Below are 22747 nucleotides of genomic sequence, written 5' to 3' on the forward strand. Positions count from 1 at the left end.
AATAAATTTAAAAATATCTGTGGTGAAACAAGAAGCAAAGGATTGGATTCCTCCCAGGGAACTGGAGACATTTTAACTGAGGCACTTCAGGAGGGCTTCTGAATTCACTGCAGTGAATCAATGATCAGACTGCACTCTAATACTGGTGCCTCTCAGGTGGGATGTGCAGTTTTCCAGTTGGGAAAGAGAAGTATTTGTCCCCTTTGATTTGTAAAATTCAATATTCTTGGTCTCCCCTGTCCCCAGCAAGCTTTGGGCTGTTTTGTCCAGAGCCATCAGTAACTCTGTGTGGAGCAGCTGTTCCCTGGTTTCAAGGGAATAAAAGTCAGTGTTGCTAAAACAGAAGCAACAAAAATATTGGTTTGGCTGCTGGTGAGGTTGAACAAATGACTGGCACTGGTGATAGAAAAATTGACTTTTAATGATAGAAGTCAATTATGTTGAGGGATGGATGAGCTGCAAAAGGGAAAACAATGTCACATATCTCTAGTAAATAAATAGGCCATATGGGAAGTATATTTTCCATTTTCAGTCAAAATCACTAACAAAATATAGAGGGGGAGCAGATCACTTAGGAGAGAGTGTAACTGGAACCAAGAAATACTGATGGGAGGGTTTCCTGATACTTGATGAATACAGTGCAGAGAAGTACCTCTGGTAATAAAATACACGTGTTTGTTACATGGAAATTCCTTCTTGGCTCGTGTGTGGGGGCAGCCCTGGTGACTTTGGGCTTGCCAGCTTTCCTTGTTTGTTTTGTAAACATTTTTATTCTTTCCCCTGGAGTGGTGCAGAGCTGCTTGCTGCATTCCCTGTGCCAATGTTCCCAACATCCCACCTGAGCCTGCCCAGCTCTGGGACCTTTTGGCTGTTCTTCTGTGTGAGGTGTTGACAACAAACCCCAGCAAAACTCCCAAATCCTTCCTCCCTCCTTCCCCTCAGGACCGTTTGAGCCTCAGGGCAGTTGCTCTGTTTTCCCTGAGGATTGTAAATGGACTTGCTTCACTTTTAGTTGCAGCTTTGATCTGGGAGTTAAGGTACCCTAAGAAAACCAAAGTGAAGGTACTCTAAAAACACCAAAGTGAAGGTACCCTAAAAAAGCCAGAGTTAATGCATTCTAAAAAAGCCAAGCACGTGCACTGGTTTCTCAATAGTTGAAGTCTTGTTGAAACCTCAGGGCATTGAGGGAGGGGAGTGCCTCACTTCATCTGCTGGCTCTTGAGGGAGGTTTTAGTACATGGGAGCCCTTGAGCTTGGGCTCAAATACTGAAGTAAATATTTGAGAGTTTTAGCAAACCCAGAGGGCAAGGCAGCTGAGTTAAAGAAAACATTGTGTTAAAATGCACATGTTGAGGTTTGCTGACACTCCATTGCTCCAGGTCTGTGCTTCAAGCAAAGACTGATTTGTTTTCTACAGCAGAACATATTTTCATTCTGAGTATCTTTCTGTAAATGAACCTTCTGTCTCAACCAGGAGATATTTTTGACCAGCTGTTAAAATTTCAGAAGTACACCTAGAAAAGAGGCAAAGACAGTTTCCTGAAACATCTGCCTTTTATTATTAAAAGTCTATAATATGGGTCAAAAGAGGGGTGGAAAAACCAAATCAGTCCTTTTACTTCTTCAGTATATGATTTCACAGGTACTTTTAATTTTATTTAAAAGAAAAAAAGGAAAGTAGGATGTCCAGGGAGCACAATCCAATAGGAAATACTAATTGTGTACCTGTTTGTGTGTTTGTCTTCCTGCAAATGGTGAGTTAAAAGTAAAAGACAATTTGTAGCATTTGAAATGTCTTCAAGTAGCCTTTACACTCAGCAAAACTTTGGTCACAAGTGGGTAAGGTAGGTCATGGGATCTGTTCCATGAAAGAAAAATTATCCTCCTTAGCTTTTTGCTTTTTTTTCCTACTGTTTTTGATATACATTGCTTATTGTACCTTAAGTGTAGCAGCTGCATAAAGATATCTCTCAATATTTGCTCAGTATTTGACAGTTAAGCTGTTCCAATGTACCTGAGGGATTTTTATTCTGATTTTGTGCTGTTAGACTTCTATTTCTCTAACTTTGTATCCTCTGTGGTAATATTACTAAAAGCTTTCCATTTTGGTGGGTATTTTTGTTAAAAGAAAAGTAATTGTAATAATCAGAGCTTAGTTTTCCTTGCCTTTTTCTTTCAGATTATCCCAATGGCATTCGGCTCACGTCAGCTGTTCCAGGAGCAGATATCAAAGTACTCATAAATTTCAATGCACCAAATCCTCAGGACAGGAAGAAGTTTACAGATGATTTGAGGGAATCAATTGCAGAAGTTCAAGAAATGGAAAAGCACAGAATAGAGTGTAAGTACAAAGGTACATATAATGGAGTATTTTCCAGCTAATCAAAATTTAAAAAAACCTAATACTGCCCTTGGTAAATTTAAATTTTAAATTAAAAATTACCATTAATAAAAAGTTTAAGTATATAACCCATTAGAACTCCTTAAAAGTTCAAAATAATGTGGGTTTTTCTGTGACTTTGTCTCAAGAAGGAGGAAAAAGCGAATAATGGCTTAAGCCCCAGCTGAGTTCATTGACTCATATTTACTGCAGTGTAGCTGCAGTGGAATTTATCTTGGACAAGCTGCAAATAACAATGGACAGAGGAGGGCTGGGTCTGTGATTTGTAGCATAAATTACAGCAAGAATTTTAGGAATAATTTGGACAGAAGAGATCTGGGTCTGTGATTTGTAGTATAAATTACTGCAAGAATTTTTAGGGATAATGTGGACCTATGAAAGATGGATCTGTGATTTGTACTGTAAATTCCAGTAAGAATTTTAGGGATAATATGGACAGAGGAGAGATGGATCTGTGATTTGTATCACAAATTACAGCAGGAATTTTAGGGGCAATTTGCCTCACATTGAAATTCCCAATGATGGCCCTTCCAATAAGCTTTATTGAATTTTTCTTGATTTCCGTGTTGTAATTCCTGTAGTCAGTAAGGAAGTCATGCTCCAAACTTGCATAGATTTTGCTGGTAGCCCTGTGAGTGTCTGAAGATTAAATTTTATCCCATTCTCCCAAAAGAGGCCCTTCTCCACATCCAGCTGTGGGCAGAGGGGTGAAGCTCCCTTTGAGCACAGGGTGATTTATTAAAAATATGGATATTGATCTAGTACTAATATCCAACTGTGATGCACAAAAACTCTCTAACAGTTTAAAGTTAGAAAGTGAATGTTTATTGTGGGATAGCTCCCAAATACACACTGCAATTTACAGGTGATTACAGAGTTCTTTTATCTATACAAGCATTGAATACCCTAAATACAAATAGATACTCATCACTTTGGAACATGCCGTTCCCACTTCGTATGGTAATTAGTTCAAAAGCCATTAAGTATGCATAGTTTGTTCCTTGAAATGGGTCGGTGGTCCCTTTCATGGGGAGGAGTCCCAAAATGAGGAAGTAAATGAAATCTTCCTCGTTCTGACCTTTCCACCTTTTCAATGTAAATATGACAAATGAACCCTTGGTAGAACTCCCATTCCCTGTCTTAATTTGGTTTCAGAACAGAGGAGGCCTACAATTGTCTTATGTTCCTAAAAGCTATTTATCAGTTTCTATATTCTTCATTATAAACCCAGCTAACCAAACATTAGGTTGACAAGCAATCAATTATTAGTTAACTACTAACTTTTAACTTCATCAAGGCCTACACATTTATTTTAATTAACTCCAATAAAACTTTATCTAACTAAAATCTTAACTCCTCTAAAACCTCTAAATTCCTTAAAGTTTATGTCTCAAGGGCTGTTGTGGGTCGTTTCATGAAATAAACACGGGCAGGAGATCTTTTTCCTTTTTAATGCCTTTATTAAAAGTGATCAGCTTGGGTGGGGAGAACTGACAGGTCCGTGCTCATGCCACCACAGCTCCAGGAGTGACTCAGAGGAGGAGGAGGAAGAGGGCAGCTGTGTCCATTGGTCTGTGGGCAGAGCTGGGGGTTCCATCTTTACCAATTCTCCAGTTTAATGTTTGAGGTTCTCTGTCTAGCTGACAAGCTTAGGGTGAGGAGTAAAAAGGGTCTTAGCAGATACTAGATTCTGTTCCTCACACCTAGACATCACTTTGCTTTGTCCATTTTGTGTTGGCTCGTTGTTTTTAGGGGTTTTTGGCTAGGTTTGGTGAGGGGCTTTTCCCATTTGCATGCTAACTCCGAGGTCTCCTCCTCTTCACCATCCGAGGTAACAAAAGAGTGGGCGGGTCCCCACCAGGAGCAGGCAAGGATAGGCCAGCACTGCCAGGTACCAGGGGAATGGAGACACCTCAAGTCCCTCTGAGCGAAAGGCGCTGCTGTTATTGCAGAGATATTGGACACTTTAGGAGGGTTTGTAAAAAGCTCAGTATCGATGAGGCAATAGCCAGGGAGCAAGGAGCCTTAGAGAAGGTTCTTAGAGGTGACAATTAGGGGTGTCAAGGGCTTTACACTTTAGGGGACCCGATGCAACATCTAGAGGAGCCCTTGGTAAACTTTGAGGTGGGACCCCTAAATGAAGAATTTGATCTTTTGGTTGATACAGGAGCAGATAAGTCCTGTCTCAACAAAGTTCCAGAAGGTATGGTAAAATGCCCAAGAGCATCTGGGGTTAGACAAAACAGCTAGGTGAAAGGATATCCAATAGCACCGGGACTGGCCAGTAACACCTAACCTTGTAATAGGTGATGTGAAAGTAAAAGGTACTTTATTGTTGTCTCACTGTGTGTGAGAGAGAGTCACATGCAAAGTCAGCCTCAACTTCCTGGGTGGGAGAGAAGGGGGAGGCAGTGGAAAGAGGAGTGTGTGACCTGCAAACCAGGCTGCTGTTCCCTGGGCAGGGGGGGCTGTGGCGGTAGGGTGCCATCCTCCAGGAAGCAGCAGGGTGTCACTCGACAAAAGGGGGAATGAATTCTTAACCATCAATGACAGGGAGTTAACGAAAATGACAGGTGATTACAATAACAAACAGTTAGAACTCCACCCTGGCAGCAACTGGCCCAACCTGTGACCTCTGCAACCTTTTAAAAAAATGGGCAGCTTATCTACTCATAACATTTCATGGCCACAAGCACCAATGTAAACCCCCCCCGTGTGTGTTGCAGCGGAGCTGGAGAAGCAGAAGGGGGTGGTGCGTCCCAGCATGTCGCAGTGCTCCAGCCTGAAGAAGGACTCTGGGAACGGGAGCCTGCCGCGGCCGTGCCTGGATGACAGCTACGCGGGCGGCGAGGGGCTGAAGCGGAGCGCGCTCAGCTCCTCCCTACGGGACCTGTCCGAAGCAGGTAAGCGCTGCCCCCGCTCCTCTCTGCATGCACAGCTGCCTCCGCAGAGCCCAGCTTGCCCTGGGCCTCCACAAATAGCACTGGTGGGATGGGATCTCACACTTCCAAATAGCTCCTTACTCCCCCCCGCACCCCGGCTCGTGGTTAATTTCTGTTTGGTTTTTTTTTTTTTACCTTTGTTCTGTTAAGCGGCCACTGTTTGAAAGCATTTAAGCCGTTGTAGGTTGCTATAGAAACTTTTAAAGGACAGTGAAGACAGAGGAAAAATTGTAAGTTTTTAATAAAACAGAAGTGACTGACTTGTGCTAAGAGTAATTCACTTAGTTTTCCTTTCTTTTTTTTCATCTCCTTTGCTTTTTGCCCCTCATAGAGTAGGCCTAGAAAGGGAAAGAAAGCTCCTGGTCTCTGTGTAACGAGCGCTTTCTGTGTGTTCTGTGCTCAAGTGTACCTGTGTTACCACCTGGATGAATGAAATTGAGTGAAGCCCTACTAAATTCTCTCTAGAGCTGAGTAACACCAGTGTGCCCCTGATGCTCTTTTCTTGTTCTGTAACTCAGACACAGTTCCTAATTCTTGCAGAGAGAGGTTGTTGTGAAGTACTCTTGGCAATAGAACCAAAGAAGCCCTAGTGGACAAGGAAACTGATAACTCACAAAGCCACTGATGTGTCTTAAGTTTTATTAACTGATTAAAGACTGGAAAGCAGTGGTGATGTGATTTTTTTAGCCAAAGCAAGCCAGGGGAGGTTGTACATGTTTTTATTTGATGGTTTGCCTCACACCTGGCATAGCCATGTAATCTTTCAGTGTTAAAGAGTCCTGTCACTGACAAGAACTCTTATCTGAACACTATGTCCACTATTCAGAAAGTACTTCCAGAGATAGTAGCAATCTGTTTTTTTTAAATTATTTGTTTTTTAGTTCATAGGCTGTGTTGCATACTCTGCTTTGTTCTTTCAGTTGCAGTGATGATGTACAGTGTAGTCATAATTTCAGTATTCTGTATGTCTTTGGTAGTAGACACTACTTACCTATTTCCTTTTTTTTTTAAACTAAAGAAGAGATTTTAGTTATGCTGCAATAAATAAAATTGTTGTAAACTGATATGATAGCCTGTGTTTTGTGGGTATATGTATGTGCATACAAATATGTAGAGAGTGAGCTCTTTCAATTCTTTTCTTCTCTGTTTAGGCTTTCATACTCACATCTCCATGTGCTTCATTAAAAAGACTTAGGCTCTTGATCCAAAATCAGGCTGAAGTTGAATATTGGTGCTTGCTTGGCTCCAGTGGATTTTAGATCAAGCCCTAGTCTTCACCACTCTTATCTCTCAGATTTGAGGATACTTCATCATCCTTTTCTGTTGTTTTGGTTTTATTTCATTAGAATGAGAACTACCATATTGTTAATATGTGAGTTCAGTGGGTATCTGTACCCCTAAATGTGATTTCTGATTAATTTTTTCATTCCATCAGAATTACTCATCCTTCTCTTTCAAACACTGCCATGTATTTGAATTCATATTATGGGTTTAATTCAACAAACCAGCATTTGTAATCACAAACACATTTCACAGGGCATGCCTACCACTGGCATGCTTATTACTGAAAATAACCTTTCTCCATGACAAAAAGTAGAAATCACTCACAGACTGAGGGTTTATCAATGAGTTTGTTAAACCCAACTAAACTTAATTTTAACTTGAAATAGCTGAAAATTATGGAGAGCTTCTGTTTGGTCTTGTGCAGTGCAACTGACTTGAGAAACAACCAGCCTGTTATTTGCTTTGTTATTTGGTGGAGTGACTTCAGGGAGATGATCCAGAACTTCCCTGCCTTCTCTCAGGGAATAGCTTGCATGTGAGGCTAATTTCATTTTTAATGTGGGAGAGGTGATCCATAGAAAAGCAAAGAAATCTCTTTCAGTTAGGAAGATACTGCACCCAGTGATTATCCCATATTAAACTGCTTCTCTAAAACAGGCCTGAGTTAGGTTGCCTCAAATGCTTTTGTGGATGAAGCACAGGATGAACAAAGAGGAGGAACAGGAGTCTGTTACCCTGTAGGAAAGTGGATTTTTAGAGAGACCCTTTCTACATTGAATCAGAAATAAATCTAACAAACATGAGAAAATGGCCTGGTTGCATATTTATGCAGGAAGACAGATAAATGTCCAGTGAACATTGCCAAGCCAAAGTTTTAACTGTGTGTTCAGTGAAAGGAAATGTGACTGGACAGCATTTGGCTGCACAGGTACTTGACAGAACTCTTTAGGAAAACAACCCATTGCTATGCCCCAGACATCCCAGTAAATGGAGGTTCTGGGAAGTGACTAAATTTCTCTGAGTGGCAGTTCAGAAGCTTCTGAGATCTAACAAATGCTGATACCCTGACTGATTCTGCTCCTAAGCTGGGAATGCACAGAAAGCAGGACTTGTCCATCAGGAATGCTTTCCTGAGAATGGTTCCATGCCTTGCCAGTTCTTTCCATGGAATAGAAAACACAATGTAGCATCCAAGTGTTTCGAGATGCGAATATGATACAAATATTTAGGGCTTTATTTTTCTCTAAAGTGAAATGTATCATTTTCATTGAACATTCTTGAGCTATAGTCAAGGAAGAACTGAATTTATTTGTTCCAGACTTTGAAATTCTTAATTTATATAAAAATATTAGAAGCCAGACAAATTTTAATCCAGCTAAAGCTGAGTTTTATGAGTTTACAGGAAGATGGGAAAAGTGTGATGTCCCCTTATGGCCACTGTTCCACAGGAAGAATGATTTGGTCACTAAAGCAGAGCAGGAAGGGTTGGACTGGTTGGGTTTCCCATTCTGTTTCTCCCAGAAACAGTCCCCTTGGACTGATTTTAAGTTCTTTAATTTGAATTCCAGCCACTTTGAGTTGCTGGGGGACCCAGTGCTTTTACATTGAGTTTACAGTGCAATTCAAACTTTATTCCCACATCCCTAACCTGTAAGGTGGGAATGGTACTTACACCCTGAACTGGTTTAAAAAATGCAATTTTCTTGTTTGCCCCAGCACTCCACAACTGGCACAGCCAGGTAGTGCTGCCCAGGTGAGGGGGGTACAGTGGTTCCTATTACTGGGAGCTGGGCTTGTCTAAAACAGCCACAGACCAAAAAAGATTACTGCCAAACCAAACTAAACAAAAAGTATTTCCAGAAATAAAATAATTCTGTTTCAGTGTGAGATCTTAAGATTCTACCTGTTTCACAAAGAAACAAGATGAAAATGTGACAAAGAGTACTTTCACCCTCAAAAGTGGTCTCTCTAATGATTGGAGTGAGCAATTTAATTTAAAACTTTTTTCCAAGCTTTTTCCCCCAAGACACTCAAAGCCAAATCATAATACCAAATCATAATATCACATCATTGATAGTGTTTAGCTATCAATTATCTCACTGGCCCAGAAGTTTCAAGAGCTATAGAGCAGCAGTGAGAAATATTTCCATGTACTGAGCTGATCTGCAGCCTGAGCTGTGAGATCATCACACATCCTGTGATGTGTCCTGCACACATCCATTCTGCAAGCTGCAATGGCTTTTATTAATAAAGCTCAATATTCTTTTGGCATGGTTAAGTTTGTAAAAACCTTGTAATCACTTCATATTTCTACTATAAATCTGAAATATTCTTGGCCCCATATAATGCATGTTCATGTGTGGGACATATGTTCATATGTGGACTTGTGTAAGTTAAAGATACTTCTTACAAGGGATATTCATATCTAACAGATAAGGCTAAATTAATTGAAATTTAATTTTATAAATTAAAGTCCACTCTAACAGCCTTAAAAAATTAAAGTAACCATAATATATTAAGCAAAACTAATCTTGAGATTTGACAAATACCACCTTGCTTTGTACCACAGCTACTAATTATCCTGCCAGTACATGCTTAGATGCAATTCTAGTTGAGAATTTCCCTGAGATGCATGTCAAGGCTGGAGCTCCAGGGAGGCATTTCTGGGATGGGATGCTATCCCAAAGACCAGGGAACAGTCTGGAATAAACACACATTGGCAGGGGGAGTGCTCCAGGGGATTTACTGAGTAAACCCATCACACTGCATGTCAGCACAGAATTGGGTTCAGTTTGTTTTTAGGAAAAGGAACAAAGCCTCTGTACAGCAATAGTGCCTATCTGAGGGAAATTACAGGCATTTTAAGGAGGATTTTTCTGTTTGTTCTTGGCTTTGCAAGTACTACTTTGCCCTGGAGTTACTCTGAGCAAAATTCCATCTGTCGCTCTCTGTCCGTATTTACTGTGTCCATGGTTATCTGATCAGACTGTGACTCCTGCCATATGCAAAAGGCATTGGATTTTTTTGTTGTGTTCTCCTTCATTTTTGGCCACGTTTAATGCCCCGTGTCAGCTCTCAGTCTTATTTGCAAGCCTGACTGCTAAGTTCTGAGGCGGCTGCCGCAGTGTGTTTGCATCAGCAAGCAAGAGTGGTTGGAGTGTTAATCAGTACTAATCCTGTTATCAGAGCAGAAAAATATCAAACCTGACTAGGAGTCAAAATAAGGGATGAACAAACCCAGTTTTTCTTGGGGGGCTCATAAGATAGTACAGCTCTGCTTTGGCTGAGGCTAAAACTGCAGCAGGATACGAAGCAGTGAGCTTTTGACAAAGAGCCCACCCAGGGGAATTGTTCCAAATCCCAATGAATTTCACAAGTCAAACACAACACCTTGACCACAAACATCTTCCCCTCAATTTAATGTCACTGCAGAGGGGATTGTACTGGGGAGCAACTCATTTTAAGAGGGGAAAATGTTCCAGGATGTAGCCTGGAACTGTAGCTCTTAAGAGAAACTTGTTTCAGGGCAGTGTCCTATGACCAACCAGGTCAATGTTATGCTTATAAATCCAGCAGGTGATAGTTTTTGATCATCCTGATCCTTTGGGTAGTCTGAATTGCCCTATGAGCAGTTCCACTGCTCCCTAGTTCTGATCCCAGGTGCTTTTGGGGTGTCTGTGATTAGGGTACATCATTAATTGGTTCAGTGATGCTGAAATCCTCACATTCTCCCCCAAAACTACCTCTCAGAGTAGAAGATTCTGAAGGCAGCAACGTGCCAATGCAGGGTGGAGATTGATATTTGGTCTTGCAGGAAAACAAGGAGAGAGTGCTGAGAAAGCTTTGGTTTCTAAAGCCCTGCAGATTTTAGGGAAGCTCTGAGCACCAGGAGGGTTCCTCAAAGCTCAGCTTTGTTTCTACACCCTGCCAGGAAAGTATTCTGAAACTTTGCAAAGCAAAGCTCCACAAGCTGTTTTCTAAAAATCTCTATTTCCACTGCAGCCAGATGCTATTTTCTCTGCTGTGAAATGAGAAAGAAAATCTGGGATCCTGTGTCCTGTACAGCTACTAAGGTTTTCTGGCTCTTTAGGCAAACAGTCTGGAGTTTCACGTGTGGGTTTAGGCAAAAGTTTTTGCAATTTGAGAATGTTGGAGTACAAATCCGACATGCTTAAAGATAAAGCACTGCACAGCTAAACAAACAAAATCTAGCCATAATGTCAAGACAGATTCCAGATTTACTGATCAAAAATTAAGTTTAGTTTTTTTTTAAACCTCATGAAAGAAGATTGTATGAAATCCACTGAGGTTCAAAGCTGAAATTGAAATGATCAATTTGATAAAATGCTAAAACTGATGAAGTGATAAAACTGATCGAGTGATAAAACCGATGCCCCTCACAGTGCCCCACACTGAAGTTCAGAATATTTCAATGTTAAATTTTGCATTTAAGTTAATGCCACCCCACAACTGTATCTCAATGTTTAAAGTAAAAAAAAACCTTCATGGCCAATCAGCTTCCAGGAAACCAAACCCTTTAAAATCCTTGCTGCTCAGCATCACGAGCACAGCGCTAAACCCAGCTGCCCAAACACGCCTACTTAAGAATCGTGCGAATTGCCAACAACATCACACCCCGCTCGTGTGAGCCGATCCCCAGCATCAGCAGCACCTCTCCAAATTCCCAGTGCCCCCAGAACCGCAGGCAGTGCAGGGAGCTGCTGGCCCCGCTGGCCCTGACGCCGTGGGGCTGTGGGGCCGCACTCCTGGCGCCGGTCGTGTCGCAGTCTCTAATCTCTGCTGTTGCATGTCCTGGGCAGGCAAGCGTGGGCGACGCAGCAGTGCAGGATCGCTAGACAGCAATATGGAAGTAAGTAGGAAGTTCCTGATGTCTAGCTGGATGTGATGATGTGCATTTCAAACCTTTCTTTTATATACATACATATTTTTTTGCTCTTTTTTCTTCTAACATATATATATATATATATATATAACCTGCCTGCCACGAATAAAATGCATGCCTAGGCTATTCACTCTGTATTCTTCCAGCTTACAAAGCACTGACAGCTTGTTTTAGAGCAATGCCATTTTTGGTTTGAGCTAACCTTGTTCCCTTTGTTCCTGCAAGCATGGTTAAATGGATATGATGTGTCCTTTTGCCACCATTTCAGTCTGGTCCCAGCTTAAAAGCCCACTTGCTCTTTGTTACCAAGTACACTGTTCTTGCTGTTTGATATTTAGCTACTACTATTGACTGTCATGCTCAACCATCTCCATTGCTTATTTTCGAGTTCAATTGCTATATGTATGCAGTCATGACACCATGGAATTGCACAGATAGGGCATGGGAGGATAAAAAAATTATTCAGATAGGTGAATTCAATGTGGATTTCATGAGATTTCATTCATCTTCAAACCATTTTTATATACTGTTCATGTCTCTGAATTCAGCTTGCAGATTTTTTCTTTTATTTTTTTTCTTTTTTTTTTTTGTGTTTGCTTTAGGTAGATTACAGTTTAAATCTAGCACACTTTGCCTAAGTACTGTTGTGTCCCATAACTCTTTAAAAATACAAACCCCAAATTTCAGCAACTAAATTCCAGGCTAAATAATAGAGAATGTTGGACCACAGGTCAGGATAATATAAGCACATAGAAATCTTAGTGGCAAAAATGGTATGGTTCCATTTAACACAAAATGCAGAGGTAGGACTGAGAAGCAGCACTGTCATGTATAGTAGTGGAAAACTGCTATAAGTAAAGATTTAAATACCATTTTAAAATCTGAGCTGTAACTGTAATATTTGCTGCTGTATGTTTAACTATTTAGGTTGCATTTAATGTAGTGCTTTTTTTTTTTTTTGTGGTAAAAAAGCAACTATGGTATTTTTGCAGTATTTTAAAATGTGTTTTTCCTTTAAAACACACACTTGTAGGTCTTATATCATGTTACTCTCCCGTGACATTTTTTTTAATTTGAAGTCATATCTCTCGATGTCAAAATACTGAGAGAAAATCGCTCAATGCTTAACATCCCCTAAGAAGGGCACGAGGGTCCCATTGGCCACTTAGGGAAGGTGGAGATAAAATTTCCCCTAGAACTCTCTAACATAATCCACCCATGCGAACCCTAAAGGAGGAGTTTGTGGGTCAGTGTGAACTTTTTCTTTTTTTTTTCTTTTTTTTTTTAATTTCCTTTTCGAACATTTCAAGATTTTTTTTTTAATTTTTATTTTCTATTAATTTCTTTTTAGGGGTCCATCATTAGCAGTCCTCACATGCGCCGAAGAGCTACATCAACCCGAGAGTGTCCATCTCGCCCTCACCAGACTATGCCCAACTCCTCCTCACTCCTAGGGTCCCTGTTCGGTAGCAAGCGGGGCAAGCCCCCCTCGCAGAGCCACGCGGCCGCGCAGCCCCCGCACCACGCGGAGGCGGCGGCAGCGCCGCACCCGCACCACGCGCAGTTCTGCCACCAGAACCCGCCGCCCTACCACCACCACCACCACTACCACCCGCCCCCGCACCCGCACCCGCACCCGCACCAGTACCACCAGCACGGGCACGGCCACGGGCACGGCCCCTACCTGCCGCACGCCCCGCACCACGCCCCGCACCACGCCCCGCACCACCACGGGCCGCCCCCGCCGCCCGCCGCCTCCGGCAGCAAGCCCAAACACAGCGGCATCAGCACCATAGTCTAGGCCTAAAGACCCTCCTCGAGACTCTAGTTCTAAACCCAGCTGCAAAGGCACTTACAGGAAGCAACAAAATCACACCGTCAGTTTTTACCTAGGCCGTTTAATGAGCTTAAAGGCTTGCTGTTACTAAATAAAATAATTCCGGTTAGCCCAGGCCATACTGGTTTTACTTATCTACTGGATAGATGTTCACCACCATCTGGTTAGTTCTTATTTCCAAACTTGCCTTGAAAACGTGCTGCTTGCTGAATCTGAGGAAAGCTACCTTTTACACCAAACCCCTGGACAATTTTACACACGTAATGAAAAGCTTAGCCTATGGAAAAAAAAAAACAGGGAAAAAAGTCAGACAGAACCAAGTGTTGCATTCTTGCTCTTTTATTCTCAATGGGCAAAAAAATAAGTAGACCTGATATGGTTGATGAAAGTACGTAAGTAAACTTTATATAATATAAATATATACATATAAATATATATATATATACTGTATAGTTAACATTTGTGCTTGGAAAGAAATTTTTTCAGTCCACAAAACTAGCAATATAGACTTTACAAGGAATTCCACTTACTTGATAGGACAGTATAATAGATGAATAGCATATGAAAGAGTAGACCAAAAACATTAAACGTTAGAAACCAATTTCAAACATTTCAGTATTTTCATCAAAAGTCCCCTGGACTTGTTAAGATTTCTAAGCAATCATTACTAAATGTGCCAAGTAACATAGCATTTAAATGTTGTACTCCAATACTGCTTTGTATAAATCCTTATTTTATTAACACGATGATATCATACGTAATCAGTATTAGAGCTGCTCTGCTATTTCAGGTAAGCAAACTCGTTAAGATGCAGTAATTATTCCGTAGCAATGGAGGGTGCCCACGTACCAGGGGGCACCTCCAAGCATTGGTCACACGAGTTCTTAGACACTTTAAAGGCTGTGATAACTGTGAATTTACATGATCCACATTTCTTTTGTAAGCATATGGATTGAAAGAGCACACGGGAAGAGTTCTGCCAGGTGCATGTAAACACTGCAAAAACATTCATCTCAAACATGAAAATGGCAAACCTCCATCCTTCTCAGCTACTTTGGTTCCTCTTCACCATAATTGCTCATTTTTACCCCCAGCAAAGCTGAATTCTAGTCCAGAGTGTTTCCAGTGGAAGTGCTCTAAAACTTGAAGGTTTGTTTTAGAATTTAGTATAGGGTTTTTATATATATATATATATTAAAAAAAAATTAAAAATCTGTAATTCCATGTAGCCATGTGCTAGCAACGAAGTGGCTTTACCATTTTTACTCATCACATTTGTTAGTTTGAAGCACCCAGCACTCAGCAGGCTGAGTTTATGCTCAAACCCTCACTTCCATAGTCCAGTTAGTTGCAAGACATCACATAAAAATAGGCTGTGCTGTTGTTGCTTATGTGTTGTAACCAAACAATTTGCAAATTTCTCTACAATTTGTATCCCGAAATCCTGTACAAAGTTATCCATGGCGCCTACTTTGTAGTTTCAGCACTTTGAGCCACTGCAAGGACTTAACACCTAAACAGTAGAGACAAAGGAATCACAACTGCAAAACTGTACCATCCTAAAAGCAAACCTTGAAGAGGATGAGCAAATGTTCCAGTGAGAGATGGGTAAAAGCAATGACAGCTCCAACCCGTCGGGTTTCTGTGTAACAGAAAACAAACAGTAATAAAAGTGTCCCAAACCGGGAGGACATGGGAGCAACAGAGTGACTTGTCCTGTTAGCTTGCTCATGGCATCTCTAGCGTGGGGAGGATGGGAGAGGTTCAGTCATTTTTTCCCCTTTCATACCATGGATACCACAATACCAGCAAAACTGCAAACTGAGCACTTTGTTCACCTCCACAGAGAGCAAATACAGCAATCTAGAGTTTAACCTTTTGTTTCCAGCAGTTTGTTTCACACATGTGCAATATGTTTTCCCCTTCTGCTCCTTCTCCTCAGAATGATCTCCATGAAAAGAAAAAAAGTGATTTTTATTTTTCTGTGTCACTCATTCTATTCTAAATTCTGCGGCTTACCTTAAGAGGGCTCGCCCAGGTCCCCTGAGGCTCTGTTCCTTGCAGTTTAAAAAATATATACTGTTCTTATAAGGGAAAGTAGAACTGTCTGCATGTCATCTAATGTTATTAGTGTGAGGCTACACTCTACATATTGTATAATTGCAAAATATATCAGTGTTCCTGTTGATATTAGTTGAAGTAAAGTGATAACATATTTCAATATGTAGACTTTTCTTCATACATCTGTACCAATAGTAGAGTCTAACTGTAATTTATAGGTTGTTCCAGAAAAGATGAAGAACCATTTAGGTGCAAACATCTCTGAGAAACTGCATCTTTTAATTAAAACAGAGGTAAGAAAGCTCCTCTTCACTGGGTGATGGAGTCTGTACTTGTTTCAGATGCAGAGGCATAATGGAAGTAAAATTCTGTATATGGAATAAAGGCAGAATATGCAGTAGCAGTGGAGAGGAAAATCTGACTCACTGTGTTGATTAACACTGAAGATATCAAATCTCCCAGATCTGCATTTGCTTTATGTTTAAAAAGCCCTTTCATTCATTTAAATTAGAATTGCATATAAATATTCTGTGCTTGAACAGTGAGCCACAGTTTAATGCCTGCCCACTGATTTTCCATGTGCAATCGATGTATTTGTGAACCAGAGTGTTGAGGAGATGTCACAAACGTGCATGCACAGAAACATTTCCACGTGGTTCCATGGGCACTGGGGAGGAGCTGTGCCTGCCCTGGGCGTGCAGGGAGTGTGAAATCACAGATCACAGAAACCAAAACTGGTCACCTGAGGGCACAGCATTTGGAAACTCTGTTCTTTCAAGCCAAGGAGGAGAAACAGTGGACTTGACTCTTTTTCCCCCCTAGTTTTGTTCTGTTTTGTTTCTTAGACTGTGTGTTTCTATGTACTCCAACCAAACAAATGTGTCTTGGTGTCAGCACAAGTCTCCAGACCTTTGCTGCTTGTTTAGGGTCATAGTAAAACCTCTCTGACTCCATCCTTGATCAACAGTTGCTTAGAGCAGTGTGGGTCATGCTTAGAATAGGAGAATTCCAGCACTTAACACTGGGTGGGGTTAAGAAAATGAATTAAAATGAATTCTTCAGCCTGCAGACAGGAGTAGAATGGAGAGGGTTTTTCTTAGATGCCATTGCCAATTACTAACTGGTACAGAACTGCATAGAGTGGCCGTGGTTCTCTCTTCCCATAAATGATGTGGCAAAGCAGTAATGCTGATCTGAACAAATGAAAGGGAAATGTAAAGAATGAAGGTGTGGCAACAACAAAAAAAAATCTTTTCTGGGACAACAATGAAATATATATTTGGGGTTTTTATTTTTTTAAGTTAAGAATGAAATGTAAAACAATGTAAAAAACAAAATATCAAAGTTCATCCTAATATAATGTGCGTCTTGTATTGCTAAAAAAAGAGAGTCGAACATACAGTGTAGAATGATTTTCCCATCATGTACTGCATGCAGCAGAAGCCTCTTGTTTCTTGATAAAATGAGCTGAAAGACAGTCAGCAGATATTTAAACACTGAATCTCTAGATGTTGACTTGCTGTTCCATATGAAGCTGTGTGTTTTCTGCAGTTAAGCATGCATTTTGCTGTTCCCTTGTAAAATACCATCGCACTTCTTGCCTGCAAAATGGATTCTCGTGTATATATTTCAAAGAAAAGTGGAACCAATAACAAGATTCAATTTGGAAAAGAGAAAAGGGGGTGGTGAAAATGGGACCAGTAGGGGGAATAGAGAATTCTCTAAATTGTACATAGTGTGTAAATTAGCATTACTGTAAGTCTGCAGTCACTTTGAGGTTGCCTATCTCCTGCTAGAAACTTAAATCAGCTTTGAGTTGTACTAAACTGTTAGAATTAGGTCTTGAATGCAGACTGTTAAAGACTTCAAAAATCATTATGCTTACAAGAAGCTTCTGTTCTGGGGAGGCTCGAGACCCCTTTTGTAACTCTGGGGAAGAAAGGAGTGCTTTCATTTTAATATGCATTCTGTTTGTAAGTAGTAACAGACCCTATTGATGTAAAACTATAACTGTGATCATGTGGAGAAATCAAATAAATCATTTAAAACTCTTTGTTTCTCATTTCATGCAATCCAATAGCTTCAACTCTTCATATTTGAAATGAAGGAAATTCCTTCTAATGGTATCCTGGTCCTGCTGAAGCAGTGGGATTTGTGCTGCTCCCTTCAGAGGGGCCAGGAACTGAGGATCAGGTAGAGGAGGTGGTGAGTGGAGTCTGTGACCCCTCCTCAATCAGCTTGGATTGGTGTGGTGGTGCTGAAATAAATTGAGTTCTAGAGTCACTGAAGAGCCAACAGCCAGGTGTGCAGACAGGGAGACAGTGACTCCAGCACCCAGGTGTGCAGACAGACAGGGAGACAGTGACTCCAGCACCCAGGTGTGCAGATGGACAGGGAGACAGTGACTCCAGCACCCAGGTGTGCAGACTGGGAGACAGTGACTCCAGCACCCAGATGTGCAGATGGACAGGGAGACAGTGACTCCAGCACCCAGATGTGCAGATGGACAGGGAGACAGTGACTCCAGCACCCAGGTGTGCAGCCAGGGAGACAGTGACTCCAGCACCCAGGTGTGCAGACAGACAGGGAGACAGTGACTCCAGCACCCAGATGTGCAGACAGACAGGGAGACAGTGACTCCAGCACCCAGGTGTGCAGCCAGGGAGACAGTGACTGCAGCACCCAGGTGTGCAGCCAGGGAGACAGTGACTCCAGCACCCAGGTGTGCAGACAGACAGGGAGACAGTGACTCCAGCACCCAGGTGTGCAGCCAGGGAGACAGTGACTCCAGCACCCAGGTGTGCAGACAGACAGGGAGACAGTGACTCCAGCACCCAGGTGTGCAGACGGACAGGGAGACAGTGACTCCAGCACCCAGATGTGCAGACGGACAGGGAGACAGTGACTCCAGCACCCAGATGTGCAGACGGACAGGGAGACAGTGACTCCAGCACCCAGATGTGCAGACGGACAGGGAGACAGTGACTCCAGCACCCAGGTGTGCAGACGGACAGGGAGACAGTGACTCCAGCACCCAGATGTGCAGACGGACAGGGAGACAGTGACTCCAGCACCCAGGTGTGCAGACAGACAGGGAGACAGTGACTCCAGCACCCAGGTGCACAGACAGACAGGGAGACAGTGACTCCAGCACCCAGATGTGCAGACGGACAGGGAGACAGTGACTCCAGCACCCAGATGTGCAGACAGGCACTGCAGAGGCCCTGGTGGACAATTCCCAAACCCGTCTTTGAGACCTTCTGGCCCAGGGCTGTGTGTGCAGCTGACCCCAGGCAGCCTCAGGAGCTCCTGTCCAGGGCTGGGCAGGGCCCTGTTTGTCCTTGCCAGGGCCAGGTCCTGCTGTGGAACCCCCAGGGGCTGGCAGTGCCTCTGGGGCCAGGAGCAGAGAACCCTGGAGCCCTCAGCCCAGCACTGAGTAAGTACTGAGTAAGTAGTGCCCAGTTACTCCTTGTCCTCTGTTTGTTGTGTGTCTCAGCTTCCAGCCCTGAAGGATCCTTTGCCACGTGGCCTTCCCAGTATTTGAACTGCAGTTCCAGTTTGACAATCACTGTGGGATATTCCATTGTGCCCTGACCTTGGTGCATTTCCAGCCTTTCCAGGGGATTTCCAGTGTGTTCTGGAAAGCCTGGCCAAGCTAATGCTCAGCTCTCAATTAAACTAAACACTGTGCTTGCTTCTGTTTTCTATGAATTTTAGGAGATTCTTGAATTATTTTGTGGGAATAGTCAACTATGACCTCTTTCTGGAGGGCTGTAATTTCAGGATGTGCATCTTCAGCAATGATTTATTTTTTGATAGGTAAGTACCCACTCACCATCGTCCTCTGTGCCACCCTCTGAGCTGTGAGACCCCTCTGAAGGTGCCCAGTGCCTCTGGTATAGAAACATCCCCTAGTGGAAGTAGAAGAATTTGCAGAGCTGTTCTTCACTGATGCTTCTAGTCCTGGTTTAGAAATTAGGATTTGTAGAATTTAAGTAGATTTTGAGAAGACAAGAGGTCTGCTCATGGCAGTGCACACACAGATTGCAGGAATGAGTTGTCATGCAATAAACAACTTCTCAAGCTCTTCTAGATAGCAACTTTTTAAACAACAGATTCTTTCCCAAATATTTTTTACATTTGTTTTTTGGTTGAAACAATGAAATGCAAGATTAAAAGGACAGAAAAACAAAATAAAGAACTTTAAATGTTTTGTCTGTATTTTCCTTCAGATTTTTGTTGACTTAACAATCAATGAATTCTATTTAACTTTGTTTTTTTCCAGTTGGCCTTAATGATTGATTTTCATTCAGAGTTTCATAAAAACAGGTATGGTATTTTAGCACATATTTATTTTATTTTAATAGTTGTGTAGTGTTTTATTCATCTCCACCCTGTGTTACAGCTGCATTAAATACACCTTTTCCAAAGGAATCTTTCTGGATTTTTACCCTACTTAGTGATTTTTGCTGCTGTATTTTGTTGACATAAAATTCCTGGAAGGGAACATAGCACAACCAATCTAATAGAAATATCTAAACCACACAAAAATTTCATTTTAGGTGTATTTTTTTAGTAGGCCTTCTTTCTGTTTTCTATTATTTCAAGAATTAAAGCCAAATCCTGTGTTACTCAGCAAAAGTAAATCAACTGCAGGATGAGGCTGGTCATGAAAGTTAGGAAAATCTTAAATTAATATTTCTGCTGGAAGTTCTTCCTCAGCTAAGCAAGACTTAAATGAAAATTGTGTGGGTGATGCTGACTTGAAGGCATCACTTTTTTCAAATCTTTAGATTTATCATTTTTGCCATGTGAATAAATGCTCATTTTTAGGGATAAAATGAAAAAAAAAAGCCTTTATTTAGCATTTTTGCAGTAACTGACTTGTGAAATTAGCAGCATGGTTCAGGAGACACAGCAGCTGAAAGCAGCCACAGGAGAGTGCAATCCATCAGCTCTGCTGGGAAATGGCACCACTGGAGCTTTCCTTTATTTTTCATACTTGGACACAGTGCTTTAGACAGGTCTGTGTAATGAGCAAAGCAAAAATAATCTGTCTTTAACAAGATGAGCAGGAAAAATTCATTCCAAGGCAAATGAAATATTAGGAGTGCACGATGGAAATGTCTTTTCTCTGCAGTTTCTCAGCTCTGCCACAGAACAATGCCTGGTTTCTAATGAGGAGATGGGCCCTGGGTGTGTGTCCAGGGAGGTGGGAAAAGCAGGGACTGTGCAGGAGTTCTGTGACTCAGCAGTGGCATCAGAGTGAACCAGGGCTGGAAATTAATTCATTTAATCATTGCCAGTCTGGTTCTGTAGGGATTTTTTATAGGAGCAGAGCTCAGCTGAGTGTGGGGCCCTGCAGGGAGGTGCCCACCCCTGAGCATCCTCCCCCTCCACCAGCTCCCCGTGTGCTCTTGGCTGGTTAGTCCTTCACTTTGCTGGCTAATATTTCTTTATGTCCATCTCCAACAAGAAAGAACATTTTTATTTAATGATTCATCCTTTATATTGTCCTTGCCATCTTTCTGGTAGTCTCGTTTCTCTGCTTCTGCCTCAGCCCTTACACCAGGCTCCCAAAAGTGACTCTGCTGTAATTAAAAATAACATCCAAAAAAACCCAACCAAACCCCAAAAGCAACCAACCAAACACACCCCTGCAATCACCAGAGTTTGAGATGCTTCTGTTGTCCTTCAACCCCTGAGTTTGGAAGAGCAACAACATTTTCCAGCCCAGTGACAATGTGCTGAATATTCCAATTCAGACTTGGAGCATCCCAAGTGTTTATAGCCCTGAATTTTCATGGCATTTCAGCAGGTTTTAAAATGTCCTTGATGATGTGCTAACTCCTCTGCTATGCCAGTCTGTACATTTTCAAAATAATTTGTTTGTGTATTTTATGCCTAAAGGAGGAGGAAACTTTGTTTTTGCTCTTCCTATTTTTTTTCTACTAGTGCAACACGCAGCTTTTTGGGCTGCTGCAATACTCCATGACCCTTCTCCCTGGTCACAAATTTCCAGACTGCCAGCATAGCTTCATAAAAAAAATAAAATTAAATATATATATATATATATATATATATATATATATATCTACTTGTCTATATATTAGTAGTGAACCACAGGGGACATGTCCTGAGCAATTCTTCTGACTGCAGGAAGTTGAAATGACTTTGAAAAAAAGCTGGTGAAAAAGCACTGGCATTTTGGGTCATCTGTTTCTCTTCCCAGATGCAAAAAGGGAGAAACAGATGCCTCATTGGACTAATAATTAAATTATTAATTAAGTTATTAATATAAATAGATAAATATTTAAATTATTTAATACAAATACTTAAATTATGTAATATAAATAATACAAATAAGAAATTAATTGATATTATACTAATAATTATTAATGAAATGTTCTTGAGCTCACGGAGCTCCTTCCTTTTCTCCAACATTACAGCGCAATGGAGTTCATTTTGGCAAAGAGGTTCTTGACCCATCTCCCCTCTGTGTTCATTAACAGTGCCAAGATGTGCTTTATCCAGTTACTGCAAGGTCTTTTTATAGCCAGCCTTGGCCTCCCACTCACCACTGTCCCCTGTGTGTGATGTGAAGGCAGCAGCACTCTCCAGGCTGGCCTGCACTCCTTGGGTGCAACCCCACAGCAAAGCTTCTCCCCTGCACTGAGCTCAGCTTATCTCCCCTCACTGAGCCAGAACTTGATTTCAATACATTGTTTGGCTCATTTTCCCTTGCTTGAAAAATGAAATCTTACTTGGCTGTTAAAAAAAAAAAAAAAAGTGAAATAAAATATAAAATACTTCAAAACATGAGGCAATTTAGTGCTTCCTTTTGATCTAACATGGCAGAGCTGATGGGCAATTTCCCTGCAAGTGCCACCTGATGTTGTGAGGAATCCCTTTCACTAACAGAATGTATCTTTATTTTTCAGGTGGTTTTTTAGATGGCCACAGTCCAGTGTGGATGGACAAGAGCCTGGACAAATTTATTGATGTATTTACACAGTGACCATGTTAACATCTGGGTTTCAAACACATCTCATCACTTGCACAGCACGTAACCAGGAGCAAAAGTGGAAATACCAGTTCCTGCCCTCACCTCTCCCAGGTCTTCATTTGTGAACCAGCTTTTTAAAAAAATATTCCAAGCCAGAAAGTGATGCAATGAGCACATCATCAATGAGCACACGCCTGTGGGAAAGACAATTATGGATGTCAAGAGCAAAACTTCCATACCATCTGTCAGGAGCAAACAATGATTGCATAAAGAGAGAAGGTACTTTATATATTTTCCTGGAAGTGCTGCAAAG

The 22747-nt window shown here is 41.6% G+C and overlaps 1 protein-coding gene across 6 annotated transcripts in view; it reads left to right on the forward strand.

Moving 5' to 3' along the window:
• The window catches only part of IQSEC1 (IQ motif and Sec7 domain ArfGEF 1), a 141137-nt gene extending 123658 nt beyond the window's left edge, over positions 1-17479 (forward strand). For 3 of the 6 annotated variants that reach the window (XM_077184511.1, XM_077184512.1, XM_077184514.1), the window contains exons 11-14: positions 2180-2353; positions 5128-5304; positions 11448-11497; positions 12882-17479. In XM_077184511.1, the coding sequence (XP_077040626.1) occupies positions 2180-2353; positions 5128-5304; positions 11448-11497; positions 12882-13331 (851 nt within the window). In that variant the 3' untranslated portion in view covers positions 13332-17479. The remainder of the gene's footprint in view (positions 1-2179; positions 2354-5127; positions 5305-11447; positions 11498-12881) is intronic. The other 3 variants (XM_054640004.2, XM_077184515.1, XM_054640005.2) reach the window with 2 other exon arrangements.
• Positions 17480-22747: the final 5268 nt, after the last annotated feature.

This window comes from Agelaius phoeniceus, chromosome 11 (assembly GCF_051311805.1).
Source record: "Agelaius phoeniceus isolate bAgePho1 chromosome 11, bAgePho1.hap1, whole genome shotgun sequence".
NCBI lineage: Eukaryota > Metazoa > Chordata > Aves > Passeriformes > Icteridae > Agelaius > Agelaius phoeniceus.